Consider the following 27,376-nt stretch of genomic DNA (forward strand, 5'->3'; position numbering starts at 1 on the left):
CCAGAAATTCATCTGAGGGCACAAAAGGCTGGGCTTGCATTACTGGACCTGTGTGACTTTTGCTTTCCGCTTCAGCGGGTGAAGAAGCAAAAGTGTTTTAATGTTAGCCACACAGATGCTTTTGCAGACTCCCCCAAGGAGCCTATGCACCTCTTCAGGGGCTGCATACCTTCTATGACTGTCACTAAGGGCTTTGCCAAAGACCACACACCAGGTTGTTAGCAAGAAATAGTGAGAACCCAACTGTTTCCAAATATTCGCCTTTCAGTACAGGTAATTTCCCAAGGTCTTTTTCAAAGATGACAAACATTTCTAGGCGAATTTAAAAATCAACACCCAATTTAATTATGATTCAAAGTCAATTATCTACTGGATGAGAAAATCCCTAATAAAAATCTCAATGAATTTCAGGCAACTTGATACAAGACATAAGAGTCAGGAAATATTTTTTTCACCTTAGGTACAATGTGTCAAAAGGAAAATTATGAAGAAAAATTATCACCTAATTTTACTGCATCAAGAATTACCCACAACCAGATGTATCTGACATTAAGCCTGCAAGATGGCTTTTGCCTGGCTGATCCTACTTTCCTAAACAAAGCCAGCAAACACAAGAGACTGGAGGTCAAACAGTCTTGCTTTATGAAGCCTGCACTCACAAGATTAGTCACTCGAAGGTGGAATGACTTGGGGGAAGGTGAGGAGCTCTTGACGCTCCTAGGGGAAGAAGTAACTTAGCACATTCATGCATGGAAAACAAGCCCTGATTTAGTAAACTTGCATTTCCAAAGCTGTAAACAAGCTTCCTCATCAAAGCTGCCAAGGAGTAAGAGGCAAGATCTTTACCTGGAAAAATAAGTAATTCAAGTTAGATTAAAACCATGGATAAGAACAAATGTATCATTTTCACAGAGAAGGAAACCTACCTTACTGTCCTACAGGGACCTTTGCACCAGAACCCATGCTGCTGAACTTAACTAAGAAATCACCTTGAAAAGGGGGTTAATTTGGACATGGTGGCATTTCATATGACCATATTCAGCATGGACTTGCTGACAATACTATGCTACTGTGAGCAGTAAAGATGAGCTCCGAGAAGTGATAAGAATAGGAGCTCATGGTCACCAGGGAATGCATGGTAAAAGCAACAGATGACATTCAGTACCCATAAATGTAAAGTTATGCATTCAGAAAACAGTTCTGACTTCCTATACCCTATGATGAACTCTGAGACGAATATTGCAATAGAGGAGTAAGATCTATAGTTGTGGTTATTATCATGACATCAGCTGTCATAAAGCAAATCCAATGCTAAAAATGATTACAAATAGCACAGAGAATAAAACAGACAACTTGATCGTGAAAACTGGCAAAGTCACAATTTGCCTCTATCTTTAATACCAGGCATGTATCTGGTTGTATCTCAGTAAGAGCACTGCACAACTGGAAAAGAAATAGCTAGCATGACAAGGCAAATTAAACAAACAAGACAGCTCTTTACAAAAGATCAGGGGTTCTCTCTGGAAAAGAGATGGTGAAGAAGGATGCCAAATACATAAAATCACAAGGGACATGGAAAAAAATATGAACAGGGAATGGTTGTTCACTGTTTCTCTAATACAAAAACTAGGTGACAGCAAATGAGTAGAGCTGGTTCATAACAAAGAAAAAGAAATATTTCTTCACTTAATGCATCACAAACTGCAGTAGTTCTCATGACAGGAAGAGGTATATACTAAAAGTTTAAATGGATTCAAATAGAAGTCATGAAAAAAGTGCTGCTAAATACAAAGACATCACCTCTAGCTCAGAAAGCCCCTAAATAAATTGCTAGGAGACCATTCGGGAGAAAGGTCACTAGTGCTGTCCTGATTTTGTACCCTTTCCTAGTCACCTATTACTGGTCATTGCCCAAGGCAGTCTTTGGGCTAGTTGGACCTTTGGTCTAGCACAGTATGGTAGTCCTTACATTTCTATCTTCATTCCTTCCTCACCATTTCCTTGGAGCAGAATTGGTCCAACAGCACTGACAGCTCAGGAGACCTTATCTTTCACTTAGTGTAGTAATGCTCAAAGAGGACAGTAAGAAAAAGAGCAGTTGAGTTGCCCAAGCACTGGAGAGCAATACATGGGAGATGGTGAAGGGGCAGGGAGCTGGGGGGTGACAGTCCTCTGGTCTGGAAGCATTAAACCTTCTTCCCACTGAGAAAGTCCTGGGGAGAGATTCCTGACTCACACTTTATCTTAGGATTCACCAAAGGTCCAAAAGGAGCATTTCAGAAGCTTATAGAATTGACTTGGGTAAATCTGGCTTGGAGGAATGCTGCTCTTCTCCCTGCAAGAGGTTACGTTGGGTCAACTGAAACTAGGAGGAGCTTAGGTCTACAGATGATGAAGGTTTAACATGAAAGTGCTTGAAAGGAAAAACAGCCATTGAAATGTCTCTCCCTACCCAAAATTAGAATTTTGTTTTCTTCTGCTAGACTGCCCTATACTTACATTGTTACAAGCAAACATTAAGAGAGAAGACAGCATAACAACATTAAAGACAAAGCAGAGTCAGCAAGTGGAAGCCTTAGGAGATACATCTACCCTGCGTAAGCTGGCTGGTCCTTGGGGTGGCTTAAGGCCCACTTTGCTCCTGAGATTCATTACTGTATTTGGGCTGCTTAGAGATTACAGCTGCCTTCAAGAGCAGGTTTTTGTGAGCACTGAGCTGACCCTTCTGCTCCCCTTTGGCCATGTGACAAAGACATACCAAATATAGAGAAATGTTTAGGTCACAAATGTAACTCTAGGTCCAACTCTCCTGCATCTGTAAAGTCTATAATATCTCTATACCCCAACTTTTCCTCCCCATCCCTCAGTTCCTCCTCTTTCTATAGAAGTCTGTCCTTCAGCCTTTGAGTTCAGTCCCAAAGCACTACAGGAGCACACAAAGCAGAGGGCTGGCAGTCTGGCCCAAACCCAGCCCAGATGGTATGCCTGCATTGCAGAGCAGAGGTCTAGAAGAAGCAGGCAAAAAGTCTTGTAGAAAAAAGGTGAGGGACTCACACTGAAATGACAGGTTTTGACTCTATAAGGTGGCTTCTGAATATTTGAGAGATTTCCCATCATAGGAAAGGACAGAGGAGTGACTAAAAACAACCCAGGAAACCTTCCCCACTGTCTGGGATACTGTACAATGTCACAAGGCTTTCACGCAGCAATTTATAAAGCTGTTCCTCCAGTGCAACCTAACAGTACATTTCTTTTTATTGTATGCTGAAAATGCCAGGTACTAGCAGAAGCTATTCAACTGTTGTATAAAACTCTACATCTCCTTCTCTTAGATGTAGCCATAGTTACTAGCTGCAATTCAATGGCCTATGAGTAAGGAGGAAAAAATCTCCAATATACTAGCCAGACACATCTATTGAATGTGAATCTACTTTATCAATTAATATATCTAACATACAAATACTGGGCTATTTGCAGTCTCCCAAATAACATAAGGCATTTAAATTTGAAACTGCTTTGCAGGATTTTGCACCTGAAGCCTGCAGCACTCGAAAACATTATCAAGTTGTGCCTTGCAGCAGACTATAGTCTAGTAACACCCAAGAGGACAGACTGTTAAAATAAGCATCTACATCATTTTTCACAGTACACAGTGCCACAATGCATCTGCTTGAAAACAAATACATGTTTGCAGTGAAACATTTAAACAAATCACAGAACTCAGCAGCAAAGTAGTTAAACATTTATGATTTGATTTTATCTCGGCTTGGAATGTCGCTGGAGTGTCCCACTTCTAACAACTGTTTGCTAAGTTAAGGCTTTAGTGTTTACATAGTGCTGAATGAAGCAGCCTGGTCACCAGATGTGAATGCTTCCTTAGACTAGAGCTTTCAATCAGATCACGGTCCTAATGGTCCCTGCTCCAACCTTCTTCCTCAGGACGTCCACCAGCCTTTCCAACCTGAGAGGGGGCAGGGGAGAGGGAGAGGAGAGAAAAAAAAAAGGAAGCTAACGTTAGGAATGTTCTGGCTGAAAGAGACAGTGTTTGCACTGAACCAAGCTGTCCTGGTGGTGGTCACGCTCAGAAACAAAGCACTACTGTAAGAGACAGACATTAAGGGAAAATGCAGACAACTTACGGAAAACTTTTTAACCTACAACCCAACCAATTTGCAGTCAGTGGTATATATCAACTCGCTTTTCTTTTGTAGTATACGTAGTATACGAGGTCCTGGTAAGGCATTAACACAAAACCCTGTGCAGCAGTCCTGTGTCACATACAGGCTTTGGTGTAAGCAGGACATTCAATTCTTGCACTTTTAAAAATATGAGTGGTCTATGGCTCTTGTTAAACGTAACACCTGTTTTTTTCCCCTTAAAAATACCCTGCCCATTATCCAACAGAACTTTTATTGTCCAGTTTATAAATTTATGCCTAAAACCCCATGTGTTTTATGCCAAATTAAAAAAAAAAATACTCAATAAGCCAAGTTTCTGAGGATGAGGACGTCAGTATTTTGAAGGTAGCCCCTATGATTATTATGTCAACACAACTACAGAAAACTTAACAGTCTAAATAAGTAGGACAAAGAGCTGTCTAATCCACTTTTAGTTTTAAGGCACAGACTATAAGCACATCCAGAATCTCACTGGCTTAATTTTTTTCCTTCCTTTTGTTAAAGTATGTAAGCAAACGCAAAGGGCTAAATTTGTTTAGAGTTTTCCATTTTCACACATTTATCTTCAGCACTCCAGTAATCATGCATTCAAGCAATTTCTTCAATTTATCTGAATTTTATGGAATTCTTCAATGAAAGCTCTCCCATAAATAAACTTATTATACAAAAGCAGACACTATGTGTAAAACACTTTCAGTGTCATGTCCAGCATATTATACATACAACTTCCATAACAGATAAAGACAGTTGGAGGTTCAAATAGCTGTGTTCACTGTTGCAAAGCTGACCTTTTCTCTTACTTGAAAAAACAGGTTTTTTTTTTTTAAATATATTACACAACATGAGGAATGCAGATAGGAAATAAAAATAAAACTGCTTTATCGAAACTGTAAAATTAATTTTATCTCATGGATGCATTAGTAACTTCAGTGCAGGAAAACTAGTTAACACATCTTGGCTTTATTGCCACAAGTCATGACTAACACACATGGTACGTATTGAAACACTCTTGTTTTCCAGGAACCACCAGGCACCATGAAGCTACACCTTTCATTGTACTCACCAAGTGACTTAATTCCTGAAACAAGATTAAGAATTCACCACCCTAAGGTAGTTATCGGACACCAGGAAATGTATGTGGAAAGTTCAGCAGGTTCTAGCTGTTCCACAGGCATTCGAGGAGTGAAAGTACGGGTGAAAAACTACTGCTTAGCCACTCCTCTCCCTTCAGTTTTCCATGCATTGCTTTTTCTTTTTTAACCCAATATTGCATTTTTCCAGTTTTTGTAACATACATCTGCTGTCTTTATGGAGGCAGCATCCAGACAGGCATAACTCAGTGCAGTCAGTGCATGCAAGCATAAAGTCAGGGCTTTCACAACTTATTTGCTCCTGAAAGTTTTCTCATAGTGGATAAACCAACGTTTTCTGAGTTTCAAGGGTTTTAACTCAGTTACTGATAGGTCATAGCTTCCTCAGCCTTTCTTACTGAGAAGTTTCCCTGTTTAATCAGTTGTTAGTCCACGCACCATTTCAGAAAGCAATGGCAGATCGCTCCTACTTTTAACAGCAGGTATGTTCAGAAGCATTTCAGCTTTCTCAGCCATTTTAATTATCACTGGAGGTCTCCCTCTCTCCCACACTAGCACCCTCTCTAGTGTGCCTCAGAGACATAAAGCACAGGAGAAACATTTCAAACTGTCTGGACAAACAGAAGGTTTGGGCTACAAATTGTTTTCTGGGCGACAACAGAAAAATCTGAGATCATGGCTTATTTAAATCACTGTTCAGTTGAAAAGAAATACTGCATGGTTTATACAAGCAGGAGAAAAATTACTTCAATAGTTGAGGTTTAATTTGGGGAGACTTAGGTTGGAAGTAACTGCCTAGCCACTGTCCTGCAATTGGGCTTAGATGTGCACCACTCTGTGACCAAGCAATGACACTGCACACCGCGGCAGACAAGTTAGTGAAGAGCTGCCCCTGTTTGAAGATAAATACCACTGGGATGAAAGTAGCTGTCTTCTGTTTAACCTTGAAACTGTCAGGCTTCATTGAAAATAATGAGGCTTAACAATCATAGCTTCTGCTTTTCAAACAAATGATGACTGAAATCATCAAAATGAGGTATCCTGCACCAAATACAAACCATGCAGGACTTTTTTGCCTATTGTTTCAGTCACGTGTGGATTTGCAAATTTGTTTATTCTTTATTAGAAGAAAGAGGAAAAAAAAAGCTGCAGGGGATTAAGAAACCATACCTTTGAAAGATATTTAAACAATAAAGTAAAAGAGAAATTGTAACAGCTATTTATAAGATAAAATAACAGAGGGCAAAATTCACCCCTACACAGACACAAGACCCAATATAGCACTGAAATCCTACTTAAGCCTACAAAATAATGCTGTGGGCTGAATCAGTGGTTAATAACTCTTGATACAGGCCTCAGGGGGCTTTTCGGAACGATAATCCTGGACTCTTTGTTCACCACAAGGGCCCAACTCTGCCATCCCGACTCACACTAAGCAACATTTATCTTTGTGAGTAACAAAAGGCAGCCAACAAGGCTGTTTGTGTCAGTGGGGTACTACCTGCAAGTGGTGAGAGTGGCAGAACTGCCCCTTGTCAATAAGGCTCTGTGTCCAGTCCGGTGGGATGCTGCAGGCAGCTCCTTGTGGAGGCTGAGCATTTTAATCTGCTGTGAACTGATGGAATGCTCTTACACCACAAAATCAAAGACAACTAAAATATCCAAACAAACAAATGCTAGGATGCTAAGAACTACCCTATAAGTCTCAGTGTTCACAGAGTTTTATTCAAAATATGAAAGACACTGACCTGAAGAAAGCAACTTTTATTACTTTGTGCCATCATGATGTATCTGCCAGTATAATCTCCCCATATTTTACCTAACTGAAAGCAATACTGACGATGTGTGACTGTATACTAAGACACAGATTTAACAAATAACATTTGTCTTTCTGCTTGTGAAAGAAACACTCTTCATAGTATAAATAAAATGCACAATATGACACTATCTTGTCCTGAGATGTGAGTATGTATTCTCACTGAATTTGCATCTCATGAAGCAACCAAATGAGTAATTTAAGAAGAAACTATTTCAGCTGGTGTTTTAGGTCAGACAGAAGCATGATATGGTGGGCAACTCTGCTGCAGTGCTGAAGGTCCAAATACGCAAGGAAAGACAGACCTTTAGGAATGTTCAATAAATACTCTTCAGGTCACACTCCTCATTTTCACGGATTTCAATTTCTTGCTTAGAGATTTTGGAAGTCCAGTAGGTGACTGTTGCTATTTCTTGGTACTTAAGTAACTGCAGAAAATATGTCCCTAAACAAATAAATTCTCTTAGCAAATGCCACTTCAGCATTTTCTACACAATTACTCTAAGTGTGCATGCAAAATGAGTACAAAATGGCATACAAAATACTGGAAAAATCTATGTGTTCAGATGGATAGGTACAACTTTTGTTTTACTTATATTGATTTGCACATAGCCGAAGTCAGAAGGTCCTGTGTTTTTTGGCATAGATGGAATTTGCATCCATGAAGAGCACAAAGATAGAACCAAATACTACCTGTTTATGCAATGCTCATCTCAGTGCTTCCGTGAAATGAAAAAATAAAAAAAACTCACAAATTAGGAAAGGGGCACTTGGTCCATCATTATTTGTAAGTTAGTAAAAGACACATCACTGTGAAGAGTCTTGAACTGCAGTGGCTTAATGCTTCCTCAATACAAGTTTGGAATTAATCAGGTGAATCTGTGTTTTATTACAAAAATAAAAAATATGTCCTTGAGAGACTTGCTGCTATGATATAACCAATTTGAACATGTACTTTTCAAAGTGTTGCTAAGCTTTAAGCAGGTCCTCATCTTCAGAGGAAGGCTACCTAAACAAGAGTGCTGCTAGATATGTCTTCCCCAAGACAACTTCTCAATCGTTCTCAACTTCTCCTCCAGTTATTTTGAATTGTGTTCTCTTATCATCTATGCATACATCTGACAAAATGCCTGTATGGAGTGTATGTTGTTATATGGAGAATCCTTACATTGCTCCTGAACTGTTTGACAATCTGCTTTGATTTTTAGCAAAGCCTTACAGAGCTTTACTCCCTTGAGTATAAATTGTTTTGGATTTAGAATCAGTCTCCATAAAGCAAACTTAAAATCTTTAGTGACATAAGTTTTTTTCCAGGTGTCCACAAGCTGGATGTATAGTTACAAAAATGTTATATATTTGTCTCTACTGCTGATTTCTATGCACATTTTTGGCTTGCTTTCCTTTTTCACATGTTCTGCTGGAGAAATCTATCTCTAACCTGTAGCTTGGGATTAGTAAAAACTCTGCAACTGTGTAAATCCACGTAGATCAGTACATCCTCCCACACCACTCCATCTCTGGCCAAAGGAACTCACCCCAAAGGAGAGCAGTGGCCTTTATTAATGAGTTCTGAATATGACAGTTGCACCATCACAGAGTGATCTTCCAGGGCACTGTGCCCCAGATATAGCCAAAATGGATACCCAACTGAAAGAAAAGGGCATCCTTCAAGTAGCCTACGTCCTAATCTGCAAAGCAATATATAGACTAGCTGAAAACAATAGCTCCTACCTGCAGATGGAGGAGTTAAGCGATAAAAACAAAACCCTCCTGGATTTTGAAATGCTATATAAAGGCTTATAAACCTAAACTATAACCCTTGGTTATCTTTCCAGTAGATAAGATTAGGCTCAGGCTATGAAGATGGCCTTACTTTTGTGATTTCTGGCTTCTTATGGAATGTGTTTTGCTAGCACTAATTCCCTTTAGAAACCAAGCATTTGAAAATATATTAGGTAAATAAAATGCATTGGACAAAAGCCTTACAAGCAGTTTAGCAGCAGAGCTCAGTGAATGACTGTTGGGTGAGTGGTCATACAAACAAATTCACTTTATTTCATTTCAGGATAAAAACCAACCTCCTTTCCTGTCCTTTTCATCTCCTTTCCTCACCAAATCCTAAACGGAATACTCATTTTCAGGCTTTTTCTGTAGAAGTCAAGGAAACAAATGACACAGAGGAGGCTGCTATGATACTAGTCTCACCCAGAAACCAGTCACTTGGACAGAATCATTTACTCAAGAGGCTGGAGGAAACTGGTTCAGCTCTGTTATCTGCATGGAACTGGACTCCAGCTGATTCCCTCTCATGGGAGCAGCACTGTGCTAACACCGAGTGCTGGGGTGGCTTGTTCTCAGTTTCAAATGTTGAGGCTGCTCTGACTGAATAAAATGCTTAAGTATTCACTGGATTGAAGCCTGGAATGTAAGGGTATGACCTTGCAGTGAGTGGCCCATCTACCATGCTACAGAGGCATCACCCTCTTACCCCTGAGTGCTTCAGTGAATCTTTTATTATCCTGATTCCTCAATTCAGGTATTATTTTTGCCACCTCAAAAGCTTACCTTTTGAGCAACAACAATTTTTGATCGACTCACTAAAAAACATTACTGGTTGCATTTAATAGGAACACACCAGTCTGTAACTATTCCTTCATAAATCACCATGGTGGTAAAGACTACCTGTGGTTCAGATACACCAGGCTGCCTCTCTCTGCTTAACACAGTTCCTGCTGCATCTTTTGGACTGGAGACTGGGCATCTTTCTAAATGACATGCTGGAGTTCAGCAGTGGTTTTGAACATGATGCAGGAATTGCTGAGTAAAATTCAGTGCCCTGTGTTAGACAGGTGGCTGGACTGACTGGTATTAATGGTCCTTTCTGGTCTTAAAACACAAGTCTTAGAGACTGATTTAGCAGCATCAGCAAGCTCTAAACTGTGGTAGACCACAGTGTTGAATCTAACCACTCCAGGCACTGCTGCCAATTCCTGCCTGCCCAACACTGTTTGTAATGTCACCCCAAAAAGTATGTTCCATTAAACTTACAGGCCTTGAATTTGGCAGGGCAAACCATTCTGTCTCTGAAAAGCACTGTCACAAAACAAGCATTCCTATTAAATCCCTTTCAGCGTCTTCTCAACCCAAAAAAGTAATTCTGTATATGATTAAACTTAGAAGTAAATACAGCCAGTTGGGCTCCTGACAGTAGACATATTTCAAAATAAACCTGGCTTACACAGGCCTTGGCTAAAATATTAAGCCTTTATCTGTGGTCCACAATAACTAATCTTGTCAAATTGTTTGCTCTCTGCCTTCTGTTTGGAAGATTATGAGCTAGCTCACCACTGCTATTCACCTTGTGCCATCACTAGCAGAAGGAAAGGTGAGTGGTAAACATAGTTGGTCTATTTTGACAGTGTTTCATCCTACTTTGCATTGATCTAGATTGACACACAGTACAGGATAATACAGAAACAGGACTTTACACCTATGCTGGATTTAATGCCATCTTGTGAAAGTTATTGCTCCTTTGCTTTTAAATGCTTTCTCAGGACAACATACACTGATAGCCTAAAAGACATCAGCTCATAAGAAAGAAAAAAAAAAAACCAAACTGAGACAATTATTCTATAACCTCATTGTATTTCAATAAACTGAGATCTACAACATGCTTATCATTTAGACCAGGCAGGGACTCTTACTATTGGAGGGACCATTCACATATGAGCATTTGGCTAATACTAAAGAGTTTTAAAAGTAATAAAAATTGCAATAGAGGATATATGGTCATATTTAAGGACAAATGATACTCATCAGATTACTTAATGAGATCACAGAATTTCACCTAATTACTCCAGCTTGAGTCCAACAGCTTATGTGCCAACTTTATGCAAAGTTTACCAGTTCCATTTCTGAAAGAAAAAACTTTTATATACCTCCTTCCATAAGCCTGAATTACTTTTAGCACTGACAGTTACTGTTTCCACTCATTCGATGTCACAGCTGGTCTCTTTTTTAGGAGAAATCTTGACGTGAAAGCCTACTCCTTACAGTGACAGCATTTCCACAAAGCTTGTGCTGACATGAATAGGCAAAGGTGTCCTCAATTTTCTTGCCAAATACTTCCTGGAAGTCTCTGTCATCTGCTTAGGAAAAGCTAGCAGTTATACCTTACGCTAATATAGCTTTGCTATAGAAAGCATTCTGTCACAGTATTTATTCATTTGAAGAGGGAAAAAATATTACTTCCTATTAACTCCCAATGAATGCTAATCCTGCCCGTTCCTAATGATGTTTGGTATCATTAGAGTGCCATAAATCACAGGCAGGCTTATTCTGTCTCTGAACTGTTTCCCGCCTTCTCCTGGAGAGCAATAGTACCTCTGAAAAGAAAATATTATTTGTTTTGAATGCTCACAACATGGAGGAATGGGCAGAACTTTTACATAAAGTGTTCAAAAGGCAGACAGCAGCTCTACTTTGCATTATGTGTATTTTGCATGTGGCAAAACAGCGTGCAGAGAAGTAAAATGACTTACTGAAGCTCAACCAATCAAGAAGATTGAACAGACCCACAAACTTTGTTTCATGTTTAATTTGTTTCATATTTAATTTTATGGTCTTGAGCTGAACTGGGTTCCTCATGTGCATAAAGAAAAAAATGCATAGGCATAAATACCTGCAGAATTAGAGCCTAAAACTGTTGGATATAGAGCCCATCTCTTTCAGCTTCTCAGTCCATGCTCTGGACCATGTCAACTGGTAATAAATAGCCAGTTCTCTTATTCTATATCCAGCTGTGATGTATTTCAGGAGATGGAAAAAGGACCTAGTTTTTAGATGATTTTGTTTTGTTCTAAATCTCCCTTAAGGAATATTTAAAAACAATGTTAAAAATTTATTATCTAAACCAAATAGTATTTCAAACCTGCCCAAAACAAACAGACAGGATTCTTCATGAAATGCAGCACCAGCAGATCAATACACATTTAAGGATCTGTAGAGAATGAGGTTACTAACACACTCTGAAAGTATCAGTCTAAAACCACCACACTGCACCTTTCTACATGTTTCAAACAAGCCTTCCTATAAGGCCAGGTCTGAACCTCTCAGCTGCCGATTTGGAGCCAGTCTCACCTCTTTCAGGCATGTTGTGGTCAAGTCTGTTCACAGTGAGTTTGTAAAATCGCAAATGCTGAGGTACTACTCAGGTTGTTTCTCAAGTACATCCCATCAAAGCATAACTTGGCAGACTCCTCTTGATATCATAAACAATAAAGACAACACAAGTTTTTCTTGATTTCACAAATACTATACAAAACCTGATGCAGACCTACTGGCTCTGGGCAGCTCTCAGTTACGTTTCTCCACCCTGAGATGTTTCCATCCTTGTAAGCAAGAGTAATCTGGGGCTTGTAGAGAGAAAAGTATCTCCTATAAACCATAATCAAATCCCTCCACTTTACATTAAAAATAATTGTTTCTACATAGGTTTGATGTATTTCAGTAGATTTGCCTTCCTGTAGTAACTGATGTGATATCACCCAAGCTGGAACAACTTTTATGATTTCACTGGAAGATTAGGTAACAGTGGAAGTGGGCTTGGATGTAAGAGGAAATAATTTAATTAAGCTCCCGCTTGTGAGCTTGTAGTCCTTCATAATGGGCTCAGACTGGTAGATGAACTCCTCACCCTTGCAGTGCAATCCAGAGATGCCCACAGACTTCTTCTGGTTTCAGGGAGGCTCACAGTTATACTTCTGAAAAGTATTCATAGGCAAAATAAGAGCAGTCTTCCCTCAGTAGTGGACTAACAAAAAAATCCTCTCCTCCTCTTAATGTTTGCAAGATATTATAGATGGATGTTATCAGCATGAAGCTTGTCTACTATGGTGATGTTGTGATGGGGTCCCCTATGCATGGATAAAAACAGAAATGATGCCTCACTGCTTATCTGTACACAAAAAAGGGGTTTTAAAATACGAGTTGAGATATAGCATCACAGACCAAAGTGTCTTCTACACATGTGTAGTGCTCCTTAAAATACTTCATAGGCTTTTTACTAAGTTATCATCCATTTAAGGCCATTAAGGTAAAAGCAAGCCTTCCCACTTCTAAGCTTCAGTAACCTCTAGCAGCCGGCAGACAGACTGTCTCCAACTGTCTTCTGTACCATTCTAGCAAGACAATTCACATGAGATTTTTTTTTTCACTGGCCTTCTGGGCCTATTTTACTCCATGTTCCTGATGTCCAACTGGGAATGGGCTTCTCCTCCTGCTCCTGGGAGGTGAGTGAATTCCTGAGCAAGGCTGACTCAGGAGAGAAGTCAAGGACCCTCAGCCCATTTTGAGGACAGCTTTAATTCTTCTGAACTGGTGAGGCTTGCACACCCAGGTCTTGGTGGCAATTCTGCATGGTATTGACATGAATGGTACTGATTGTAGGAGTAAAACTTTTTAATTTCTGATGAAAGTATAAAATTTCAGATTTACATCAAGAGTTATGGAATTATTCAAAAGCATAGAGTAAAATATTTTCTCAATGTTTAAAATTGGAGAACTGTGAAATGTCTTTTGTGTTGAGTTCACAACTTAAAATATCCTTTTTATGATATGTAGATGTGCATCTCTTACATCCTCCAAATAATTTATATTATTATCTTATCAAATAAAAGATTGAGGAGATAGAAGTGGATATATGATGAGGCATAAAGTGCTAAACCTGGTAATTTTATTATACACATCTCTAATACCTGCAGTGTCTTCCATTCAAAGGATGAATTCTGATACTTTCTGTGGGCAAAAAATCCAGAATGTGAAGCTGAAATGATAAAATTTCATCCTAAAGATTTATGCCTTCCAACAACTCAGTGTTTAGATCTGTATCTTTACGCCCACATCTCATACAGCAAAAACATAGAACAGGAAGGCTGAGGAACTTGCCAATTAAAAAAGTGACAATGATGACGTTAATGCTGTTCTTAGGTCTCACAAATACAATTGATGCTGCATTTCTACAAAATCTCCTTAAAAAAATTAGAAGCCCTACAGAAAACTCTGGCTATTAACTAATGACTATTAAATTAGAAACATGATCTGTAATTTTTTCCTCAGAGAACTAGCCCCTGCTTCAGTAAAGGTAATTTTAATTTTAAGCAGTGGAAAAATTTAAATATTTTCAAGTTTGCTTAAAATTAAATACTTTGCTGGCCTAGGCAGTTATTGCTATTTGTTGCTGTAAAGAACTGTTCCAGCAATTCTCTAAAAGATTATGCGTAATTCAGAAGCTTCAGAAAGTCTGGGGTTTCTTGTTGAGCTTCTGCACATACATTTACAGCATTCAATCTTTTGCATATGTTAAGAAACAGTATGAGTATTAACAGAAAGAACCACAAATTTATTTTTATTCCTTCAGCCAAGCCACAAATAAATGACTCTTGCAAACAAATCAAATACTATTTAGTAACGGCAATGTAAATGCCATAGACTTATTTTATTTGGATATAAAATATTAAAGTAAATGATTATTTGCTGTGACACTCGTTTTATCATCCTGGAAAAGAAAGCAAGGCAGAAAAAGTTTTCTTGCTATTCTTCAAGGAGCACTCAATCTGCTTTTCAAAGTTATTTAATAATTTGTCAAAGAATAGTTAACTATAAGCTTACAAATACTGTGTCAGCATGCTTTTTCCTATTGGGCAAACAACTTCAAAATCTAATTTGTTTGTGTTATTGGTTTTACTAAATATTAGTCTTTGCAAGTCTGGTTTACACCATTGATGTTAACTATGCCAACATCTGATTTTGTTCTAAAGTATTCTACAACAAGCTGGTATTATACAATACAAGCCCAAGAGCTAGCTGATCCAGTTTACTGAGTATACTTAGTGTATTTTGCTACTGATAAATCAATAAAACCATGTTGTAATCTACAAACTTCCATCTCTGTGAAGCAGCTATAAGCAAACTGTAAATGAACACACAGGTCAAAAACTGGGATGCTGTGATTATGTTGACTCTGAAAACATTTGACTTTCATAGAATACATTTTAGTGTTTGAGAGAATGAAGTTTCAGCACTGCTTATATTTTCTTGAAAGGCTGAGATGATAAATATTCAAATGATGATAAATATTTGTGTTTATATTGTAACTACCCATACTTTAAGAAAACAATATCTACACTGCAATCCACAATTTACAGAGGTTAAGTAAATGTAAACCACAGCTACACAAAGAAAATAAATACTTGACTTAGACTGTATGCTCAGTTTTGCATTCTTCACCCATGTGAAACTCCTTGCCGGCAATGGGTAACAAAGAATGCAGGAAAAGCTTATCAGTCATCCTCTTTGGTTGGGAGTTTTTGTCTTCATTCTGTTAAGTACATCACTGAGAACAATCCTGGCACTGATCATAAACCATCAGATGCTAAAGGCCTCACTATATTTATGATACCCAAAATATCCATGAAAATGACATCCCATAATCTGCTCTGGCGACATCAGACATTATAACTGTATGATACTGTTGGTACTCATACTACACACTGCTCTATTAAGGGTTGTCTTCAAATGAAAATGGAATGTCAAGGGATATTATGAACCATGGGTACTACAGTGGGTCTCAGTTGCAGTAATTCTGAACATCACCAAACCTGTCTTTCAGGACTCTGGTACTGAGAATGGGATCTGCAGCTCCATGTGTGTTCTGCACTGGTGCATTCCTCCTCCAGATTGCATAGAGAGCATGGCGGCATCTTGGGATGGGATTTGCAACAACTAGTATAAGAAGAAGGATGCTCCTAAAATAGGCTTTTTAAAAAAAAAAAATCTCAGGCCCTCAATTTAAGTGTCTTGCTCCTTTTAGAAAACTGGGGCAGTAGGACATGGATGCCAAGGAAGCTTTTGAAGGAAAATGTCTGAGGTCACACTGCTTTGCGTGGGTCTCAGTGCAACCAGCATGCATCACTCTGGTTCAGCACCTGCTTCTTCATTTGGGTCTCCAAGGAATACAGGCAGAAAAGACAAAAAGTCAATTGTTTTGTATTTTTCCAGTCAGAAGTTTCCTGTTTATGCTAACTCAAGTCCTCCCTTATTTGGGCTGGGAAGTTATCAGTTTAGTGGTACTAATCAAGCGCTCCCTCCATCACGGCCTGAAAATTTTACTTGGGCTGTAACATGGAGTACACAATTCAAAAATTGGCAAGTGAATCATCATCCAACAGAAATCATATAATCCAATGCAGAAAATACATTACATTACAGCTTTGCAAAAGTGATATATTCCCTTTTGTACAGCATGAATAATAGGTTAGCCTTACCAAGGCTAGTGGTGCCTGGTGATACAGAAATGCAGTATATGTACAACAGTCCAGAGAATATGCCACCAGTGACTGAATTTATTCAGCTCACCTTGGCTTTGAATACTAGTTCAATATTTTATTTCCTCCAGACCCAGAAAACTGATTACACTCCACATGTTGAATTTCTCAGAGTCTGCACATAACCTCACTGGCTTACTCAGTTCTTTTATTACAACAAACAGGTAACTTTACAAGACTTTTTAATTAATCATTTCACCATGCATATTAGTACAGTCTGATGGGAATTTTTCTGAGAGGAGTCACTGGCGTTAGCACAGAATTCCAAGTATCTAAATAAATTCTGACCCTACTATGTACTGCTTTCAGTTAGATGACACATCTTTATTCACACATTTCAATTAGTGTTAATTCCTCACTAAATTCCTAAAGTGGGCTACTTCCAAGCCTGTTGCCCCTAAACCAAAAAAATTCACACTGCCTTTTTTGCTACCCTAGTTAATGGCAATATTTTCACATGATACGATGTGATTGTTACTACATTTTGTATTAGACTTTCTCATGTTCTTATTCATGTTGTGCACGCCAAAGAAATTTTGCATCAGCTCTGCTGCACTCTGCAGAATTCTTTGGGGTATGTGGTAGTTTTGCGTGTCTGGGAATCTTCCATCTGGCTAGTTTGGGTTTCCTAAACACCATAAAACCCTGCCTGTGGAGATTGTGTATCTCTTATGGGCCCCATGGAGCTTATAATCTGCTTTTAATCATTGCATGAGGCAGCCAACACATCAGTCCTCATCAAGCAGTTTTTTCCATGTTGAATCTCCTTTAATAATTTTTATGCAGTTCTGAAAGTCCAGAACTATTGCTAATTTTCATGGTTATCTTAGACTGCTATAAGAGTTGTCTTCCTCAGTTCCCCATTTCTTTCTGTACAAACTCTCATAATCACTGACTTCTGTGGCTTGCTATAGTGAGTAAAAGATTCTTAGCACTTTGCCCTCACTCGTTCATCTTTTGAACTTACCCACCAGCATCTGTTTATTAGTAAACTACAGGTCACACCCTTAACTGGGACAAATTAATGCAACTCAGTGTGACATAGCAAAGGTAGTTTGCTGTAACTAAGAAACTAGCTCCACATCTACATTCTTCAACAAGTCACCAGAACTTACTTTACATTTCAAAATGCCAGCACCAATTAAATTACTCTCTATATGATATTAAAAGATTACCAACTATTCAATCCCAGCAGAACTTCACAGCACCAGGCAGCACGGTGGTTTTCATTAAAGCAAAATCACTTTTGACATCTGCTAAATTGTTAACTGACACAAATCATTGAAACTACTAGTATCTCTGAAGCTGTACTCCTAGCCTCTCGTAGATAATGTGCTGATCTGACATTCATCAGAATACAGTTAAAAAAAAAGCGCAGCCCAGTTTTAGCAGGGAAGTCTGAACATTTAAATTTAACACCTCAATAAAGTATGACATTAAATTGTATTTATTGTTTTGAAATATGAAAATTAGAGAAATGTATCTCTAAAATTTTAAATAAAGCCAGACAAATTATGTGACATTTGGTGGTTCCTCCAAAACAAATAGCTTTAAGTCTCAGTGAATGCAAAACTTGTTTCTTTTGTGTAGTGCTTCTGCCTGCAAATTCTAATTAACTAGCTCCATTCTTATCTACAAGGAGTGACTGAAAGCATACAAGCTACAATGTATACTTCAACTAAATATATGTAGGTATGATTTTAAAAGGGAGATAAGTAGTTAACAACATTTGCATGTTGCAAAGAGGCTCAGTTTGTACAATAATTCAGAAATCTTGCTTTTAGCCTGTTCCCTTGCATAGCTGTGCTGTACTGAATACAATCTGCACACTAAAGATATCATGTTTGCAGTTAAAAATCTCCAGGGACTTTAGACCCATACATAAAGATACTTATTTCACTCTTTTCTGAGACACTGACCTGTATCCTCATTTAAAAAATGAACACCACATCTTTATGTTATTAAATCTTTGTTTTGATCTATTAGTATTCACCAAAGTGCCATTTTACACAACCCCACACTGAATAGGCAAGGCTGGAGGTAACCATCTGCAGCTTTAGAGTCTGCGTTTGAATTGATGAAAAGAGCTTTGTGTTTTCATTGCCAAGTTTGATTCTTCCAGTCATTAGACATTCCCCTCAGATCGCATCAATGAAGCGGACTCTCTTACACCCATGTGTTAAATTCTCTTCTCCTCATGGTTTCCTTTGCCAGTTATACTCCAGAAAGACTACTGGGTCTTAGCCACATTCTTCTCACAGCTGTGTCAAAAAAGAGCATCACAGCATCATCCCAAAATCCATATGTGTATCTGGTCAGTCCCCTGTCGGAGGGTCACCTCACATTGTGGTGCGATTATTCAAATATTCATTCTTGTTCTTGAACAGCGTTGCTCAGATCGTTCTGGGAAAGATTAGGTCCTCCAGCCAGCACTGGAGAATGTCTTGGACGTTGATGTGAAACACACGCAGCTCCCGTACTTGGAAGGCAGATGAGTTTTACTTACAGAAAAGGGGGACTCTAACCACTTAATAAATGCTTGCTTCTTAGTTCTTTCTATTCTTGTATTCTTTTCAACTGTGTCAAATACTGGTAAGAACTGCTTGTTTTTGTTGTGTCATTGACTGACTTATTTATCAGCATCAGTTAAAGATCAAACCTAAGTGAGCAACTACGAAAGCAGAGAAAGCACGTTCAGAAATGCTGGACAGAAATCCAGGGCAACTCAAAAAAGGGTGTGTTCCAGTAACAATTAAAGTTAGGTGGCTGAAAAATCACATCTTAAGAGGTAAATCTAATGTTATTAAGGGTAGTACGGCAATTTCCTTTGATAAAACTATGTGCTTATTAAGAAGACTGCTTAGTTTTCTTTTGTTTTCAGTCCACTGAAGTATTTTATGCAAATCTGTAACTCTCCTGACTCCTTTCTTAAAAGAAAAAAAAAATCCAGTCAAAAGAAAAGGTGTCTTTAATAAACAGTTAAGGACAAATGAAGTAAGAATTTCTGCCTTACATCACCTACATATTTGCTTCGTTCATAGTAAGAACTACCTCGATGCAGCGCACAAGCAGGACATTTCTCACCATTTATGCTTATTTTCATACCTGTATATTTTAGCATCTCACCATTACTTTGTGGATTTGTGTTTACTTTTAGAGGATTACACAGAAATTCTACATGCGCACCCTCCGCTGCCACCTTACGCAGCTGCATGAGTGAGCAAGTGTGACTGTGCTCCCACCCAGAAAACTACACTTTACTGAGCTAGAATCATTTGATTGTGAGAAAAAATAGAAGCCCTCAATACACAAATTGCATTAAAATTCACTCCAGCTCCAAAGCTGTTGCAGAAAACCAGAACATTTCCTGGAGAAAACACATCAAAAGTGGCCTCAGCCTTTACTGATAATTGGCTAATATTGATTTGGTATTACATTAGAACCTCCTCTGATCTCACTGACATCACTCAATCCCAGAGGTTCCAGCAGGAAGGACGGTTTTAAAATGTTTTGCTTCCTCTGCTGGCAGAGGCATTAATTAATTCATAGGCTTTTCCAGGCACCTTCTCCAGGTCAGCCCCATTTCCCTGATGGGGCTGCACCAGCTGGCTCCTGGCTTCTCAGGCAGGACACTTGCAGGGGGCCTGTGGCATCGAGCCAACACTCCCGGGGAATTCTTCACTGCTGTCATAATTCTTTGTTTGTAACCATGAATTAGAAACATTAATTAAATATTGAAAGCTATAGTCATAGCCATTCTACAGAGTATAGGTTAAAATATTAAATATCTTGCAGATCTTCATAATTTCCTGTTGAATAAATATGTCCTGTGTTATGTGTGTGCATACATGTATTTATTTGCATACACCACACAGTTAAAACGTGTATTTGCTTTATAAACTAGAATAGAGCTCTCTAAAAAGTCTAATGTGCATTTTGTTAATGTTTCAAAATCAAAATAGATTCAAACAATGCTTTTACATCTGTGGGGTCATTCCCTGAACAATGTCATTTTCTGTTTCATACAGGACGGCGAATCATCTTCACAGGCAAGAACACACAGTCGCAATTTATATCTCACACTGCAGTGAGCCTTTGTGAGATTTCACCCTCCCTCCATATAAACAGAATTTTACTATATCCAAGTTCTCTATAAGCAGATTCCAATATATCCCCCTTCTGGTTCACAGCTGCTGTTTCATGTGGGAGAGAATCCAGAAATTTTTTAGATGCTTTGTGTCCTGACGGAAAACACAGGACCACTATTCTGACTTGGATCTCTCATTTAGAAAGCAACAACTGCAGGTGGGTACACAAATGGCTGACATGATGGCAATGCTACGGAGAAATTACAGCTCTATTTCAAGCTCTGTATATGATGCTGAATGCAAACCCTGAAGTTTTTAAGAATATTAAAAATTCTTTAGTGTTGCCAGAGAACAGATTAGCAAAGGCATAGTGAACACCAGTAAATTATGTGGTATGAAGATACAAAATACAACCTTTTTCAACATTATTTTAATTATTATAATTATATTCTTTCTTAATTAAGCTCATAATTATTTTCCTCTTCTGATTTTTAACTGTTGCTATATTATTCAGGTATTTTACTAAATAATACTCAGGAAATACTTTGCTCGTATGTCAGAATTCAGTTTTACTTGAGCATTTAAAAGAAGTCGAGAAAACAGATGTTTTAGAACCCTATTTAGGCTATGAATTGTAGTGTCACATTTTAAATCACAATCAACATCCTCTTAAGACAGTGCTAATAATTAATACTATTGTAATTAATATCAAGAAGCTTTTCCATCGACAAGTTTATAAATTGTCAGTTCCCTTTTTGAAACGTAGAACATCCTACATCTTTGAAATAAAAAGCTAAGCTAACAAATGAGTTCCTGCCTAATTGCCAAACACTGATTTGTATGAAGCGGTTGAGGTTACAAAGAAATTGGGAATTCTCAGCCTGGTTTCCCTGCTGATGAGTACGAACTGTCTGTGTAGCTCTCCCAGAGGTGTCAGAGGAATCTCTATAGTGTCACACAAGGGTTCTTAGCTCAAAGTAAACACACTTTCCACAAACTCAGCTGCTTAATCTGTTTGCAGGTTGAATTATAAGATGGGGGTGGATGACTCTGGGTGCTGGGAAGATGCACAGAGCATTTCCACAGTTTCTTGGTAGAAAGGGCACGCCATTGTCATCAAAAGACTTCACCCAATTGTTTAATTTTGCTATAGGCTCAATGGTCTGATCTTAGCAATAATGAAAACTAACCTGACCAAAATTTTCCCAAGTAGAGTAGCACGTTAAACTGTGTAAATTCTTTTCACTAGAATAGTGCATGACCAACACTTTAATTCAGGTTGTGGCTGCACTTCTACTCTAGCCACCCTGCTTACATGAGATTAAATAAGACTGTTTCACTAAAAAAACAAAACCAAAACCCAAGAAACCAAATATCTTCACTTAAATATCTGTGGTTAGGAGATGTTTATAAATTAAAGAAATCAAATAAAATAACAACTTTAAACAATGCACAAAAAGGTTTAGTCAATATTCTCTTTAATGTGCTGTAATTATTTTTCATAGTTTTTTTTTAATCAAGTATGCACCTGCTGAAGTTTCATATACACCTAAGTGTTCAGAATAAAGATTTGAATGATTCTCAAACAAACACTGGAGGTTTTAAAGAGGTGATGGGAAATATGTATTTTCATATATATATATAGCTATCGAGTATATTTTATGTAGTTACAAATAAATTAAAAAGTTAATAGATAATAGTATTAAAATAATAATTAATATTATATTCTATATTTAAGAAAATACTAATATAATAAGGAATAATGAAAATAATAAAATAATTTTATATGTATTTTATATAGAAAAATATAATATATGTTTTAATAGGAGAACTCAGAATGTATTTTTTTTAAACAGGAGGAACTCTTGTTAGGTTCTTGCAACATATTATAAACCAATTCCTGGCTACTCTGGAAATATGCTGCAGACATTTAAGTTAAAGACAAATATGGACTTACAGGAAAATTCGCATTAGTTCAGCATCGACCACCTTGGAAGGGTCCAAGAGGAGTATTTGGCAGCTGATGAATGTAATGCAGAGATGAGAAGTGCCAGACTGTGAAGAGGCTCTGCCTACACATTTGCCTATGTCCCAGCAACCAGACTTTCAAAGGCTTAGGTGATAGTAATAACAATCATGACAATAAAGACTTCAGGAGAGATGAACTTCAGGTTTTGGAGTTCAGTAACTTTTTAACAGGGACTCTTATGATGGGAAAGAGAATACAACCCCCATTCACCAACTCAGAGTTTTCCAGTTGGTTTCAGTGAGATTTTTGAAGCCACCCCTAAACAACCCCATCAGCATTTACCTTGGCGTGAAACTTGCCAGCTGTGTAACAGACCAAAAATGAGAACCTTAATATTCTACTATGCAATTATAAAGGCAAATATTCTGTTGCCACAGGATTGCCATGAGGTAAAAAGACAGTGGAAACCATTCATAGGAGATGGAAACTTTCTCTGTGCCTTGCACATGTAGAAAGCAGTTTCCATAACAGTAATGACAGGCACACTGAATTGCGTAATACTTTAAAAAGTAAAATTATCAGCTTCACACTGAGTAAATAATGAACTGAATGGCTGACAAAGAAGGAATAATTTTAAAGGAACTTTCCTGAGTATTGCCACACTTTCAGTCATAGACAAAATACCAGAAGAAACCACATTAATTTGGTTTTCAACTGCAGTTTTTCTTAAGAGAAGGCAAGTGACTTACTTCTGAACTTTTTCATTGGCCTCCTGTGAAGCCTCCAGGGCTTTCTGGAGCTTCAGCTCTGTGTCCCTTTGCTCTGACCGAGCTTGCTGCAGCTGAGCTGCCAGATCTTCAATCTGGCCATAGGTAAGGGTCACAACATCCTCCCTGCCTTGCAGTCCACCCTCAGAAGTACCAAACACACAGCTATGCTGGTCCTTCAGACTCATTCCTTCAGACAAAGATTTGTATAAGCTGGAAAAAAAAAGTATATATGTTATTAAGTTTCAGTCTAAGGTTGAGCTGTAAGAATACTACAGTCAGTTCAATTACTATTTTTAATATGATCATATATGGATCCACATGCACTAATACCAAAACACGTTTTATTTCAAAAGTAACAGAGAACAAAAAGATCATCCCATTTCCACATGGGTCTTCTAGAAGTATATAACAGCTATCAGAATTTTAAAAAGTCAAAAACCTTTTCAACAAAACTTAAAAGGTAGTATTTTCAGTTGTAGCATCTTCCTGATCACCTTTGAGCTGCAGCAAAAGTTGTCAGTGTGATTTACATGAAGCTGAATTAACCACTGTAAGTTACTGTAACTAACTTGTGTTACACAGGACCCTCTTTCAGCAAGCAGACTCACCAACTAGAGTGGGTTTATTTGCAAAATTGCAGGTTTTTTCAATATAATGAAAGGCATAAAAATGTTACAATGCAAAAATGAAAAGCATTAAATCAGCAAGACTACTTAGAAATATGAATGTTTTGCACATGCTAACCAATTCTAAAGGTCCTTGGTCAATACTTTTGTGAGAGAAAACTTAAAATATTTCTTGATGCTGGTATAAATAAGGTAGTAACACTCGTACTAGAATACACTGTGTCTTCAATAGCCTCTCTGTAGTAGAGCATCCTACTTTTATCACAGGACATTTCAATATCTGTAGTGTCGTCCACCATAATGTCTTGCAAAGTCCTTTCTGACCCAGTGTTTTGGCTTCACTCAGGCAGAAAGTAGACATGCTTATCATCTGTTTCACACTGAAGTGCCATGGATTGATATTCAACCCATTCATTTTCATACATGATGTTGAGGTACAGTCATAGAGATACTAAATCATAGAGCACAAAAATAATACTCTTTCATTGTACAAACCAGAATACAGCACTATATGCTTTGTACTTGTGTGCCAGAAAATTCTGGACAAACCAAAGGAAGACCAGAAATTAAAACCAAAATTGAATAGGGTCTTAAGGCAATAGATTCATGAAGCAAAAAGCAACAAATATGCCTGGATCAGCTAACAGTAGGTGTGGAAAATAAGCAAAACCAAAGATATTAGACAGATAAATAATGAGAAGTTGAAAAAAAGCAGAATAAAGAAGAAGATGGTGCATCAGGTAAAAAATTCTCAATTAAGCCTGTTGACTGTGGAATTATTTCCCAAGGAAATGAGTAGATAGCCAGTTGCTCAAGTTATTAAGGTGCAGTGGTAGAAATCACGTTAATAGCTAATTACTAGGGGAGGAGCCTGCACCAGCAAGCTCTTTGTGGAATTAGCAACGATTGCTTCCCATCTCTTCACGGCCATAATTCATTGGTGAATTTTACACCAATGGAAAAGGACACTGGTAGTAGAAGAAATTCATGGAAGACATTAACAACAAAAGTGATGGCAACAGGATATCATAATGAGCAGTGTTTTTATAAAAATAGTTGAAGTAATTTCAAAACGACTTCATGAATATCAGAAGCTGTTGCTGCATTGATGAATATGACTTGAGACCATTCCTCTGCCTGATGACCATGCAAGTATCAAACACTACTTCAGTGTGGATTTCTAGTAGCAGTGCAGACTGATTGCAAGACTCAAGACACAGTCTGCATGACAGCTGCTAGTATGCGATAGCGTATTTTCTTCCTTTCCAGTTTACTAAGGTGTTTGTATGGAAAACACGCTTCATTCTGACAGCCCATAGAGGAAAATCATATACAAGCTAAAATATAATATACATAGACAAGCAAAATATGGATGAACTAACAGAAATCCAGAAGCGAAAAGGTCAGAGTGTTGATATATCATTACGCCTACTACCTGCAGTTGTCTGAAAACAATGTGAAGAACCTTTTCAATTAAATGAAGACATATTGAAAATATAAATATTTATAAAGGGACATTAAAATCCCTGGAACAGACTCATTAAAAATAAAATTACTTCAACAGTGTATAAAATTTACTGACTGAAGTTCCACTATGGTCAAGCATTGATCACCATGGAAAAATACAAAGGCATGCAAATAATGCTGAAAGCTGGTTACCGAAATACCACTGCTGCCCACTTCTTAAACACCTGGCACAAGATTAAAAGAAAAAAAAAATAGATGAGAACCTGAACTATTCAGTGAATATATGGATCCCTGATAAATGATACCTTTTTTTAGTCCCTTTTGATACTTATTTTTAAATTCCTTCACTAATGTCCTGAAGATTATTTCTTCAAAGAATATTGATTCTATAAGTCAAAAATAAATGGGAGTTCTAGGCCTGAAGAATGGGTCACAGAAGCATTCAAACAATTCCTTGACTTAAGTAATTCATCTTCATAGTAAGCCTTCGGCTTTACTGAGGCAGCACGGCCCCTTTCCTGCTTCAGCTTGGGTCTGAGAGCCTCAAGGACCCACCTTAACTGTGTCCAGACAAAAGAAAAAATGACATGTGACAATGTCACATATGCTGTTCCTGCAGATAGCAAGAGGTTTCCTCAACCCCCAAAGTCAGAGCAGCTTCAAGCCTGCTAAAAAATTTCACCGGTTGTAACTGCACCCAGAGGGACTTGACTTTGGCTGAAAATCAACAGCATGAAGTGCTGTTCTTATAACACTTTTCTCCTTGCCAGGCATACTTTTGCTGCAAGGTGGGAAATGATTTTCCACCTGAAGCAATTACTGAACAACACAGAGAAACCTTCCACCTAAAGGAGGAAAAAAACCCAGCAAAAAACAAACATTCCCTATCCGTTCCCTCCCTCCTCCCTCAACCCAGTGATAAACATATCCAATGTTCCCAAAGGCATGTAGGTCTGACCTTGGTTTGCACCACAAATGTTTCTGACACTCAAGTTCTGGAGACCTCTCAGACCTCAGCCTGCACTCAGGATGGCTTTGAAGAGGGTCCCTTCACATCGCTGAGTGCACTCAAGGGCCAGGCAGCATTGATACCCTGAAAACACTACCCCAAAGTTGCTGTTAGGAAACACTGCAATAAGACGATATTAAAAAAAAGCCCATAAGACCTAGAAGGACTTTGACATTTTGCTGTAAAGCAGAGGATATAAAATGGTCAAGTTTGCAATACATGTGAGTCAGGAGCCTGACAGCTGGTAGACTTGTAACTAGATGGCATTGCCCTACCATAGACAAATATTTTACTAGCTTTCCTTCCTCTGCAATTACATGAGTTAAGAGGACTGTGTTTTCTCTTCAGTACAACCACCCAAACATCTCTCACTAATTTAACTGAAAATAGCAGCTGTGTTAGACTGTGTGACACACAGGCCATGTTACAACAGTAGTGCAAGTTGCACATAATGCAGAGTATGTTCTTTGCTCTGTCACAGTCCATCACAGAGTGTCGCTCTGTCATGTGTGATGTACCCATGTGTCCTTAGTCTAGGATGAGTTCAGGCATCCTCTTTCTTTTATATTCTCTCACCAAATCCCATAATAAGCACTTACTGAGCAGAGCCCACCACTGATATTCTTCTCTGTGGCCGTTGGTAGTATAACCTCATAATTTTACAGGATAACACGTAGACAAATTAGTGCTGATCATGCATGTCCATACCATCGAAGCCCAATGGCATGTGAACATGGATCCGCAGTGAGCAGTAGGTTGAGTTTCAGTCCTCTTTCCTGAAATGTTCTAGAGACTCCTGTGACCCATACAAGTGTCCAAACAGCCTGGACACAAGATGATTCAAGCACAGGTCCACTATTTATAGTGAAAGTTTGAAATGATTATCACCCATCTTAGAACTTGCATTTTTCAACAAATACAAATTAAAGACCACCAGCAAATACATTTGCCCTCCTTGGGCCTCAATGTCTTCGTCTTC

General features: G+C 38.2%; 1 protein-coding gene across 1 annotated transcript in view; it reads right to left on the reverse strand.

The window, feature by feature from the left end:
- Nucleotides 1-3,894: 3,894 nt before the first annotated feature.
- Nucleotides 3,895-27,376, reverse strand: part of MIPOL1 (mirror-image polydactyly 1) — a gene marked incomplete at its 3' end in the record, with an annotated part of 192,035 nt that continues 168,553 nt past the window's right edge. Inside the window, exons 13-14 of the mRNA XM_082057458.1 lie at nt 23,275-23,505; nt 3,895-3,961 (exon numbers count right to left, since the gene is read on the reverse strand). Coding sequence (XP_081913584.1) covers nt 3,895-3,961; nt 23,275-23,505 — 298 coding nt within the window. The remainder of the gene's footprint in view (nt 3,962-23,274; nt 23,506-27,376) is intronic.

This window comes from Streptopelia decaocto (assembly GCF_964273445.1).
Source record: "Streptopelia decaocto genome assembly, chromosome: 7".
Lineage (NCBI taxonomy): Eukaryota > Metazoa > Chordata > Aves > Columbiformes > Columbidae > Streptopelia > Streptopelia decaocto.